Source organism: Anopheles coluzzii, chromosome 2 (genome assembly GCF_943734685.1).
Source record: "Anopheles coluzzii chromosome 2, AcolN3, whole genome shotgun sequence".
Taxonomy (NCBI): domain Eukaryota; kingdom Metazoa; phylum Arthropoda; class Insecta; order Diptera; family Culicidae; genus Anopheles; species Anopheles coluzzii.
In genome coordinates, this window is record NC_064670.1 from 69159962 (window position 1) to 69172737 (window position 12776).

Genomic DNA, 12776 nt, shown 5'->3' on the forward strand with positions numbered 1-12776 from the left:
CATTGACATTCTCGATCATTTCACGTTAACGTCTGTGGGAAAGGAAGGGATTATAATATAGTATGTAAAAAGTGTAAAATATGGCTGGAAATTTTATTCACTTGTTGGGAAATGTAATAACCTAGCTTTTGATTATAAAATTTAATCTCTCAAATTATTCAGAAATAAATATGAGCTAAAACTAAAACCATCATTGTAATCTGCATGTAGTAGAAGTATGCTTGGTACATTTAGTACACAATTTAGCATACTTGTATGTTGTACCTTGAGTTCTCAATCGTAAAATTCATTAATAGTTCCGAAAGCATCTTGAGTTATGTTACTTAACACATTTTTTTATTTATTCGCACCATCTATTTTCAACGATTGATTTTCGATCATTAGATCCTTTGATTACTCAGAATAAGAATAGATTTCCATTAGATGATTTCATAATGGACAAGGTTATTCAATCAATTTTACAAGAAAATTTCCAATTTGAGATTGATCTTTGCATGTTTCAGTATGAAATCTAATTCCAGGTAAAATACCATGGCAATATAAAAAAAAAAAGATGAATTGTTTGGATCTAGCTCGTTATCTCATGGGATATTTCTTCACGTATATACACCTCCCTTTTGCTTATTATACATGCCATTAGAGTGATGTCTCCAGCTATGTTAGAGTATGGAAATAAATTAGCGACAGTTTTCCAGCCATTATCGGATCAGATATCTTTAATTCCATTTTTTTTTTTTCATTTAATGCATTTAAAAACTATTTACAATCTACTCAATAAGACAACTGCATGTGAGATGCGTTATAGTAGTTCATTTGTGTGTGACAAAGGTTTTGAAACTAAGTGCACGCTCGATAGTCCGCAACTTTTTAATTCGCTCTTTTGACAACTAAATTGGTGAGATGAAACACAGCTTCGATCAAAAGTGGTGAAATATGGTACAATGATAAATCCCTCTCTATTTTTTATAATATTGGCATTTAATGTAAAACGTGCGTATGTATGAAATATAATAATCAACTAATAAAACGCTCAAAAAATGATGTAAAATAACACATCAATACAACATTCCATAATCTGCTTTCAATCAAGTGCTAATTTCCGAGCGTACACTTTCCCCCTAAGCAGATTTTTATTTATACAAATAGTTTCAAATGTCTGGGTCTAATATTTTTCCACAGCATCAATTGTGTATAGTGCGTCAAATGTGCATATGACGACCCACGTGTTTTTAAATTAACCAAATTGTATAAAATAGTATAGCCAATTTCTATAAATCATTTAATTCAAGGAAAATTAGGCGTACCAAATTGATTGCAAAAATATCAGTTTTTATATGAATAACAAATGGTTACAGTAGACACAAATTTAATTATTTGCTTGTTATTCGTATCCCAGCGGTATGCGTACATGAGCACAAATTAATATGGTTCTGTTTATGCACAACTATGATACTGTATTTTAAAAAAACTAAAATTAAAGAAGACAAATCGACAGTTATGAATATACTAGAAGCTCAAAAAAGATGCAGATAGAGTGAGACAGAATGCACAAATAAGATATTTCTATTCAAACATCCTTTTTTGTAAGAACGTTACTTATTCTATCCATTATCAATTAAATTATTATTAGTTGAAATTACACAATTAGCAGTTTTTTATTCACATTATGTATATACTTTTCTAACTTTATCTCTCTAAGAGTAGAGTAGTGACCCACCATTGTTTCTTGTGCTAGAGAGATTTACTTGCACTAGAAGTAAAACATTTCGGTAGAGTGTAGATAGCTGCACCTATACGCTAGCTATCTTTTTTCTGTTGAACACACTCAAATGTTCTTCACAGTAATGATCAATAACCTATCTGAGTTCGTCTGTGTTCTTTATGTATCGTAATTAATAATAGGCTATTATAAAACAATTAAGACGGCAATTCCTGATTTATTTTCCTTTCTTTGCATCACACATCATTAATTCAGTGATAATACACGATAATATGTAGACGCAATCGACCGTACACGATTTGCTAAATTTGTCGAGCTGTACTGCGAAAAAAGAATATATTAAAGTAAAAGTTTGGTAACGCGGCAGAAGCTTTCACAATCTCTTCAACTTTCCTGAACAATTTGAAGCCTAATTTTTTTCACTCTTAGAAAGAGAGCAAATAATTCTATTGCACCATAGCTGCATGTCCAGAAGAAAACGTGTCGAGTGATATAATCCAAATTATGTTGCATTAAATTAATGTAGATAATTAATGAGGAATAACAAACAAAAACTGCGAAGCTGACCGCGACTAATAACATACTTGTTGAAAAAAAAAACATCGTTGACATCAAAATTTCATTCGTCAGTAATTGTGTACCTCCAGTTAGTAAGCCATTAGCTCATGCTCTTGTTCCCTTTGCTAGATTTACTCTCGTTGAGGAAATATAGAATTTTTGTTGATTTCCTGAACTCTATTGAGAAGCAGCAGATATTCATTTTCCTACTTATTTACTTACTCTTGCAAAGTTTGAGAATTGCTGCAGTGATGAACCAATGCACATGCAAAATCAATCGCACGCTGTACGCCACGAAAATTTGTAGAGTTGAGTGCATTGGATTTTACATTTGTCACTGAGAAACGGAAGGACTCTTTTTACCGCCCTCCGGACCACCTGAACCGGCGTTGTTTACTGTACTTCCGCCGCCTCCTCGATCCACCTGCCATGAAGTAGGTCCTCCGCTCATTGGACCTCCATCATTGTGGCCGCCTCCACCTCCGCTGCCGCCGCTAAATGCATTATGACCATCGTGCTCAAGATTGTTCGAAGCGTCGTATTGCGTGTTTTCAAGCCTAGTGATCAATCGTTCATCTTCATCCCCAAACTCACCTCCCATAAGAGATGGTTCACCCACCACCATGACATCCTTTGCACAATCCGATGCGATGCGATCGCACACATGACATAAGGCAGAAACATAGAAAATGAAATAAAAATAATCATGTGCATTAGAATTATATTACCTTATTAAACTTATAAAATTCTATCTTCTGGCATATCACAATGAAAAAAATCCAGAAAATCAACTCACTACCTGAGACGCCAGAGAAAAATTTGGGCCCGGTGATCGCTTCTTGCTGGGAACTTGGGGCCCGGTGTTCCCAGCTCCAGCACCAGAGCTAGAACCTTTACGTTTTCGTCTCTTATTTGCTGGACGTTGAGCATCTAAATTGAACGTGAAGAAATATTAAATTAGAATGTTTTTTAATAAAAACCTACCAAATATTAAATGTACCAGTATTAGCACAAGCGCGACTGGTCCATAGAAGACCATCAATAAACTACGCAACGCTAGTGGAAAAGTGAATGTATTTTCCAATGTTTGAAATTAAAAAAATAAGTCACTGAGGCCAGCGGTTAAGTTTTCTAAAAACATTAGAGTTAGGGTTAAACAAATTTATATAATTTATGATTTACAGTTCCAATTTAATTTTGTAATATCTGCGACCAATTGATACATCCATACTAAAATAATCAGTATGTCCAGTAATGGGAGATTCGACCCACATGGTATGGTACCTGCCATGTGATTGGATCGCGCTCTCGTTTTATTACGTATCGGTATAACATGAAAGTTGAATTACATGCTTCCTCAGTGTAGCTCGATGTGCTCAGTATCGTTAATAAGAATAATATTTTGAATAGTATTATTAAGGCCCATATCTATGAAAATGTTGCGGGAACATTTATTGCAAAATCGTCTGGACGAAGGTTGTGGGAACATTTTTCGGAGTTGTTTCCATATCAAAACGAATAGAAAATAATTTCAAGTTAATTTAAAAATGTGTTTGTGAGCGAATGCGTGCACAATTTTTGAAATAAACAGAAAAATTCCGAAATGAACAAATGTTGAAGCAACATGTTCATAGACCCCGAACCTAATGCTAATTAATTCTTCTATGAATATGATGTGACCCTAAGAATATTCTCTAGGCTGCATATGCGATTTGGCAACATCAATTCTCTAAGTAGATTTTTTAAATGACATTTTACAAAAATATTGGTCAAAAGAAGCTTTCATTGATAGTTTCATAGCTTCAACACTTTCATTAGTTTTAGCTAACCGTACGACCACACGGGGTGAAATATACAGCGAAATGAACTATTTATTATATATACCTGGTGGTCTCGTCCCATATAAATTGACTACTAATTTGTATATAAAAAAAAATCCTCCCTTGGAAGAACGGGTGAAACAAATTTACATATGAACCGATCACTTTTCTTAGCAGAGCACAACACACGTAATAGACATTGATCTCCTCATTGAATATATTAGTTGCGTGAATAAAAAAAGATTAAAATTTGTTCGGTTTGGTTTAGCTTACAATTTTATGTGTTTTGAAGAACTTTTAGAGCATGGAACCAAGATTTCAAAAGTGTTTGTGAATTCGTCAAATCGCCAGAAAGCTTGTTAGCATAAAAAGTTTTACCCGTGCTGTAAAAAAGAGACTTTCAAATTTGGTAATAAAAACATGCTATGAAACATCTGGTCTACATACACTTTAGTTCCGCTTCAGTAGATACTGTTTTTGATTGATTATCGAAAGCGGATGATATATCTCCCCCAACCCTTTAGCATTAGCTGTCAGATATTTCACCTGTCAGATAGCTTATTTCACTGTATATTTCACCTCGTGTGGCATTACAGTTAGATGAATATCTCTCTAAACTGACGGTCCCTTGAAGATTCGTCTTAGGGCGGAAATACACGAACCGATATCTTCGTGGTACTGCGAAATTCGCGCCTTGTTTATAACAGTTGTAGAACAGCTGGGCTGTCAAATCTTGCGCGTCTTCAATTGCGCCTGCTGTTTCGCAGAGATATCCAAACTTCGATATTGTTGAGATTTTCGCAGTAGCGCGAACCGATTATTTTTACTTTTTCTGGAGGATTCGTTTCAAAACTCGTGTCGAGATACGTATGTTGTATTTTTATTTCATCTTGGCACATTCAATCGTCAACACACCTCGGAAGAGCCCGTAAACGAACCGCGATTATCTCGCCTGTCTGTCAAAGTTTTTAAAAAAATTGACAGTACCAGCCATACGCAATTTTCACAGCATCGCGAAAATTTTGGTTCGTCTATTTCCAGCCTTAGAGAGATTTCACTGAAATGAGCTATTTGTTCTATATTAATGGTTTATTTATTTTGAGATACTTATAAGATAGGTTGCCTACATATAAAAGTAGAATGTTCGAACCTTGTCACATTATAATGGACTTTTCTATTATTATTGGCATTATAATGGACACAGACTATGCATAAAGAAGTACCTCCTTTCTTACCCGGCGGTGCGACCATCCGTTGCCATTTTTGGAACAATGTCGTTTTCAGGCAATCCCGGGGGCTTAGTGCATATGCTTTATGTCTAGACATCAACTCCTGCATTGGTTCCAGTATCACACACAACTGACGAATCGTAATGGTTATCACCAAAGTTGTTGTTCATAGCATCAATGAAATAGGGTGAAAAAGAAAAACGTAAATTGTACAGAATAAAATAAGTTTAAAAATAATTTGCTTCTGGTTAGGCCAAAGCGTAAACATTAACACTAAAGTTAAAGTTATATGTGTCACATAAGAATATTGATGTTGCACAATCAATTACCACAATTATTATTTCATGAGACTCAATTCTTTGTATTTTTACGAATTAAACAATTTTTACAAGGAAACAAATTGTTTTCTTTAACTGTGCATTTAGGAATACAATTATACCGCTGCAAGACACACCTAAAAACCACCGCAACGACAACTGAAAAGTAACGCTTGTTATTGTAAACAAACAAAAAGTGGGTTTTGTTTTCCTCAATTTTGAAGAGAATAATAGGAATACTTCGATTTAATTTGTGTTAAATTGATATTTGGCAATGCAGAAGCATGCTTACAGCAATTTCGTTAGGTTTTCGCTCGCCAACGCGTGGACCTGTCGGACCGGAAATCGGTCGATCGAAAAAAGAGCGTACAATGCGTTACATTTCATCTGTAATTTTTTTCATCACGCTTTTTTTCGGTGTGTCTGGCAGTTTCCTTACAATTTCGTGCCATGAAGCGTGAAGAAATAGTCGAAACCAACATGGTGGAATTTGATGAAGCACTTTAACGCGGGCTTAATTCGTAGAGTCCCAGTGAAATTGAACGTGAATTTTGAGTTTTTCTGGTATATTTCAACTAATTTTTATTAGAATATAGCTTATCGTATACCAACAGAAAGGAAAATAATGGTATTCGGGGAATAATGAGGAAATGAATTTAATTAATTATTTTAGCATGTATAATAGTCTCAATAGTTGAGGTATTGAATATCTTTTCTTTTGGTGTACTATAATCTATATTCTGATAAATATTCAATGAAATGTATCCAAAAAACCAAAATTTCATATTCACTTTCACGCGAAGTCTCAAGTGACCTTTACTTGTGTGCTTGCACATCCTGTACGGTGCGATGACATTCGATGAAATGCCATTTTTTTACACTTCGTGAAAATATTCACCGTGAAACAGATTATATTTGTATTCGACTATACGTCGAATAGCATCGCATTCCATCGATTTTGGCTTCATGCTGCAGTGCTCGATGCAATTTAGCATACCGCCTAAACGCATGGTAATCAGCAATATAATTTGTTATTTGTGTTTACCACTTCTTGAATTGTAATCATAAATTTAGTAATTAATGTAAAGTGCGCTTCTTCTTCTTCTTCATTAGCACAACAACCGTTGTCGGTCCAGACCTGCCTGTACCCACTAGTGAAGTGAGCTTGGCTTTCAGTGACTTATTGTTACCATAGCAGGATAGTCAGTCCTACGTATGGGAGCACTGTCTATTCGGGGCTTGAACCCATGACGGGCATGTTGTCGTGCAAGTTGACGACTGTACCACCAGATCGGCAGAGTGCGCTTATCGGCAATTAATTCACTTATGTTAGTAATGAATGTAAATTCAACCAATTATTGGCTGTTGCTTCAACCTGACAACATCCTTATAGCAAAAATGCAACTAAAAGAAATATAGGTATTCCTAAAGTAAAGGTAGGCAGAATCCGAATTGAATCAAGTGGCATATAGGAGTTCATGTAAACATCACCACTCACGCGCAGATAATTTAATGTTGAATTGGTGATTCCTTGTCTAGTAATGTTCTTCGACATCTGTTCAAGCATTGCAGGATCTGGTTGAGGACTGTGGAGAGCAATTACTGATCGGGGTATCAATTCTCGATGGGTTCGAACTGCCATGTGCCAAGATTTTATCCGCATCAAATCATCAAACGTAAATTCCAGAATAAGTCTTCCTTCAGTGAGTACCTGGGAAATAAATCATTGTAAAATAAAATCTTATTAGTGCATTTTATGAATAGTCATATTTTAAGAGGGTGCATCACTAATAAAAATTTAAAATTCGAAGCTGTATGTCCTTGGTGTACGATAATGTACCCGAAAAAGTGTGCCACAGTCTTGCGATGCAAATCCGCAAATCCCGATATCGTCTACCTTTTCACGTATCGTTCCGCAGTCCTACGATTGACTCACGTTGATTCATTAAAGTATCCTGCGGTCTTGAGTTCTAACGCAAAATCATGTAATTCGCCTGAATGTGTGAAATCCGCTTGGACGCAAATCTTGAAATTGCATGCAAAATTATTGAAAATCTCGCCTCAGTGGTAAAAAAAAGAATAAAATAAAAGAAATTTAAACACGTTGTTAAGGAAATTTTATTTTGGTGTTGCTACATGGAAAACGTGTTTTAAGTGTTTTCATTTAATGTTGTTAGTACAGTCAACTCTCTCTTATTTGAGAGACGATGGGACTGTCGAAAGAGGGGTATTTAAATTACAGCGATTGAAAGTGAATGAAAGGTCCGTACAAACATGAAAGAGACATAACATTTAGTAGGGGAAGGTAGGTAAAGACGGACACGTTAAGGGAAATGGTAAAAATCTAGGGATATACAGCGCCTACCACAACAAATGGACAGTCGTTTTTCGCGATTTGTGGAAAATCCATCAGAGATAGATAAAAACAGTGAATGTATGAGTTGTAAAGTCTTTTTAGGCCGTCCACAAGGACAGAAGAGGCGTGGTACGCCCAAATTGAGGTGGTAAGATGGCGTGGAGGCGTCCGCCATTAAGGCCGGGATAACGGACTGGAAGACGAAGGCGCGAGACCGTGAGCGGTTTCGGACACTCCTGAGGCAGGCCAAGACCGCAAAGCGGTTGTAGCGCGGGATAAGAAGAAGAAAAGTATGAGTTGTGCAGAATACTAGTTACAACTATAGTAACTATAAGTATTTGTAATGCCGGTAATTATATGTGCAAAGAGTAATACTCTAGGCCCATTGCAATTGATAATCGTGTTCGTCTGCACTTCCTCCAAAACATTTACGGGCGCCTTTTTAGTGGTCTAAGACAGGGGCCTCCAAACTTTTCAGCCCGCGGGCCGCATTGCTTAAAAAATCACTATGTTGAGGGCCATTTAATGTTACCTATAATTGATGAGTGAACGTTTAAATCTCATTTTTATAACAAAATACTAACGATTTTTTATTACAAAATACTAACGATTCGTGTTACTAAAGTTTGATTTTTGTCTAAGAAATGTAAAAAAATACAAATTCTTTTGAAAAAGTCAAAATAACCTAATATTAATTCTAAATCTGGCAAAGTCATCGGGGCCGCATTTTAAGCTCTTGAGGGCCGCATGCGGCCCGCGGGCCGTAGTTTGGAGACCCCTGGTCTAAGAGAACATCAATGGTGAAGAGGGTGGTGGGAGGAAAAATATATCAGACTAGGATTACATTCCTTAACTGTGTATGTAAAAATTCGTTGTTGAGGTTTTTGTGTCGCTTTTGTTTGATCGAAACAGTTTTGAACCGTTGTTCACAAAATTGATAAGGTTCTCATGGCAATTTGAAAATAATTTTTGAAAATCTTTTTACATACTTTGGTTTGCATTTTCAAAACAATCATTACAGGTGAAAAAATAACTTTTTTGTTAAATTTGTTGGTATTTAAAAAAATATTTTGATAAATACTCTTACAAAACTTATAAAACCTTCAAATAAGTTATAAAAACACTTTTTAAAAATTGTTCAAAAATGTATTTTTATAAAACCTTTCTAGAATATGTTATTTATATTTTTGAACGATTTTTAAATGCGTTAGTTAGCACATAAAACCTGTTTTTCAAAATGTCTTTATAGTTATGGTGCGACCATAAATTTGTTTTTTCGTCATAAGTCATGTAAAAACGCGTTAAAAAAAGTGAAAAAAATATACGAAGATGTGAAATAGTATTCTGCACAACTGATACATTCACTGTTTTTATCTATCTCTGATTTCTTTTTTATAAAATGTTTTATTAAAAACGTGCTTAGGTTCTATTTAACATTAATATTTACAATGAACAACACAGAACTTCTATGTCAATCACAGCATCATTGTTTCCAATGATGTGGATGACATAGTTCGCAAACAAACTTAGGATATGGCTGCGTTTGCCTGCACTAATGCCATTTAGTAAAGGCAAACGCAACAAACCGAACAATAACGTTGACTAAGACGGACACCCTGAAATTACAACGCTAACTCGCTGGTGCAGAATCTGCCAAGCATCAGCAACTCTTCTGCAGCCAGCGAATTTGAGTACCAGGGTGTCTATTGCAGGACAAAACGAACATGACGGAGATGGGAGGCGGTTCATTCGATGCAGCAGCTCTCCATGGCTGAGCTTGCCGTTTATCAGCAAGAAGAGCGTGCTGCGTTGAAGGGACGATAAACAGGAACGATGAATATTGCGCCAGAGTAGCCGCCAATTCACTGACGGATTTTCCAAGGCTACCTTCGGCTCAAGTAGCACTTCCGTCAGTGTTTGGCGAATCCAGCGTGTCGTGATAGTCTGCGCCTACACGCGAGGTCCAAAACAGCCGAGTCATACAAAATCATGAAAAAGTCTGCGCCCTTTTGTTCCGGTGTCCTCGTGAAGTTTACCGAGCCGAACCGAATAGTTGTGTTCGATAAACATGTGTGCGTATCAGGTAGCAGCATTTGTACTGCTTACTTGCCGTATGCCGCTGTGATACCGAGCGAGACGCATAGACAACGCATCAAAAGGACATGTGTAGCCGTGAGGAAATTTTTCTTTGTCTTTTTTGCCTTGTCCTTGCCTTTAGATCCTGATGAGTGAAGCATGCATACCTTTAGGGTACGTTCGGGGTATAAGCTCTGTCCCTCTAATGTTAATGGTGAAGATAGAATCGTATACCATCGGCTCTGCATTCGGGCGTGGGCAGGCCCGTGGACGCCGTCTGTTCGCACGCATAGTGTCTGATGGTGGTTGATAGCCAAGTTGCTGTATGACGATACGCAGACACGGGTACGTTGACAAAACAGCGGCGATGTTCGGAGGATTCCCAGCACAAGAAATGTGCTGACCTCCGACTCCTAGACACTCCTGTTCCGTAACATACCGGTTCGTCAACAGCGCCTTGGCCATGATGGCAGGAAGGTGACGGTTAAGTCCACCACGTTTGCGAGGCAGCGCCAGTTGCTGCAGTGGGACTCGGAAAACGACTGTCCATATAGTTGTGGTAGGCGCTGTATAAGTGCAACGACCATGAAAATGTGCATACATTATCTTACACTCATGTTTTATCAGAAAATGTGTAGAAACTTTAAAGTTTCCATTGATTTTTGCGTTTTTTACGTGAATGAAAAACACGTTTTTTTTTCGTGCAGTTTTGAAATGATCGGGTAAGTCGGACACCTGATATGGGAAAGATAGGCACCATGAAGGGTAAGATGGACACCTGTAGAAAACGTTGGAAAGTGAAGAGTTTTACAGTATTTTAACAAATTCTATCGCTTTCCACGTCCTGGTACGTTTATAAACCAATTCTTAGACTATTGCAACGACGATTCATTCAGCTGTGATTTTAGGAATTGTAAGCACCTCTTCTAATATATCGTGGAATGCAGCATCTAAGGCATTATTGAAATATCGCGCACTTACAGCTGACGTTGCTCCAGCTTACAGAACAACAATCTAGAACTTCCTTTTAGGAAATTACTCCGCGAAAAGTCCACGACCCCAGTATTTTTGAGGGTCTTGTTAATAGTTAATAGCCATTATCCACCATGTCTAAATTTAACATTTGATATTTGTAATCCCATTGAATTTCTCATCTGTTCCTGAACGATGTCGTATCAATGCCTCATCTTTTTATTGCTTAAAGTTGGCCAAGATAAGATATTGGATTTCGTGAAGCGCCTCATCGGCATCGAGCAAGGAATAGCATAACGAAAGGCTGCTACTTTGACTGATGTGCCGTTTCTCGCAAATTTCCATGCTTTCTCTTGTTGCTGATTGGTTTATAGCTTTGGAATACCCTTATTTAAGGTATTTGAAGAAAACGATTAATCATCAATTGAAATAAGTAAAATAAATCAATAAATTCGGTGTCCATCTTTCCCTACAACCAAGTGTCCGTCTTTCCCGCTTTGGTGTCAGGATGTTTAAACCACCAGAAAACAATAATTTGTATTGCTTTCATTCTCGTTCTTTCGCCAGTTTTTTTCATTAATGATCACGACAACTCATTCATTAAATAAAACTTCCGGAAATATAAACAATACAAATTGTAGAGCTTAAGATCCGTAGTAGTCAAATTAGATCCACAAGGGTGCACATGATTGAAAATTTTATTTGTTCGTGGATTTAACCAATTTTGCATATATTATGCCAACAATGTTCTCCAATGTGTTGTTTAAATTTAAGTTAGGATGCTGCATTTTTTATTTTTTCCAAAATTACCATGCATTTATGAGAAGTGTCCATCTTACCCGCAGTGTCCGTCTTTACCTACCTTCCCCTATGCATCCTTAAATGTTGCTATAGGAAACTGCGAACACGATTGCCAATTTGAGCATACATCTTTCAATAACCATGGCAACACCATACACAAATAAGAGGGATACAGATTTCAGAGGTTTTCCAAATTAGAGGGACAAAAATGTACTGGAAATCAAGGGATTGTGGAAAATTTTCAAATAAGAGAGGTTTTTCAAATTGGAGAGGTGTCAAATAAGAGAGGGTTCACCAGTTCAGTTCAAGTTATGAACTACCGCAAGCTGATCAACATCAGAACTAGACTTAATGATAAAAACACAGAACGCAGAATTCTTGCGCACTATGCTGCGATTCATTGTGCACTATGCTGCGATTCATTGTGCACTATGCCCGATTCATTCTTCACAAGGCCCGAATAGAAATGACAGTTCCCAATTGAGGGGTTACGTCGCCCGAAAAAGTATTTACGGCGACCTATAACGCTTTGACGATCCCAGATTGGCTAGGTAAACCATGTAAAGAAAAAACTCTCTTCCGTTACTGCATCCAAACGACTAAGACGTGTTTTTTCTCTTTGCTCCGAACATAACCATAGTAACTTTACAACAGGTTATGGGCCCAGACCCAATCCAAAAATAAGTGCTAGTATCGAATGAAAGATAAAGTGCCACACTCCACATCACCCGAACAAACAGTGAAACTTTGTGTACGAGAGATATGCACACGGAGGAAGCGAATTCCATAGGACCGAGCAGCGCAAGAGCAGCAGCACTAAGCGGCCACGCGGTCTGGAGCAACAACCTCGGAATGAACGTAGGGTTCGAAACGTTCAAAGGACGGGAGAATTACGTTTCATGGGCCTTCGCGATGAAGAAGATAATA

The 12776-nt window shown here is 37.1% G+C and overlaps 1 protein-coding gene across 9 annotated transcripts in view; it reads right to left on the reverse strand.

The window, feature by feature from the left end:
* Nucleotides 1–314: 314 nt before the first annotated feature.
* The window catches only part of LOC120947970 (LIM domain-binding protein 2), a 30361-nt gene continuing 17899 nt past the window's right edge, over nt 315–12776 (reverse strand). For 6 of the 9 annotated variants that reach the window (XM_040363860.2, XM_040363859.2, XM_040363861.2 and 3 more), the window contains 4 exons: nt 7143–7355; nt 5322–5457; nt 3075–3208; nt 315–2909 (listed from right to left, as the gene is read on the reverse strand). In XM_040363860.2, coding sequence (XP_040219794.1) covers nt 2613–2909; nt 3075–3208; nt 5322–5457; nt 7143–7355 — 780 coding nt within the window. In that variant the 3' untranslated portion in view covers nt 315–2612. The remainder of the gene's footprint in view (nt 2910–3074; nt 3209–5321; nt 5458–7142; nt 7356–12776) is intronic. The other 3 variants (XM_040363868.2, XM_040363865.2, XM_040363867.2) reach the window with 3 other exon arrangements.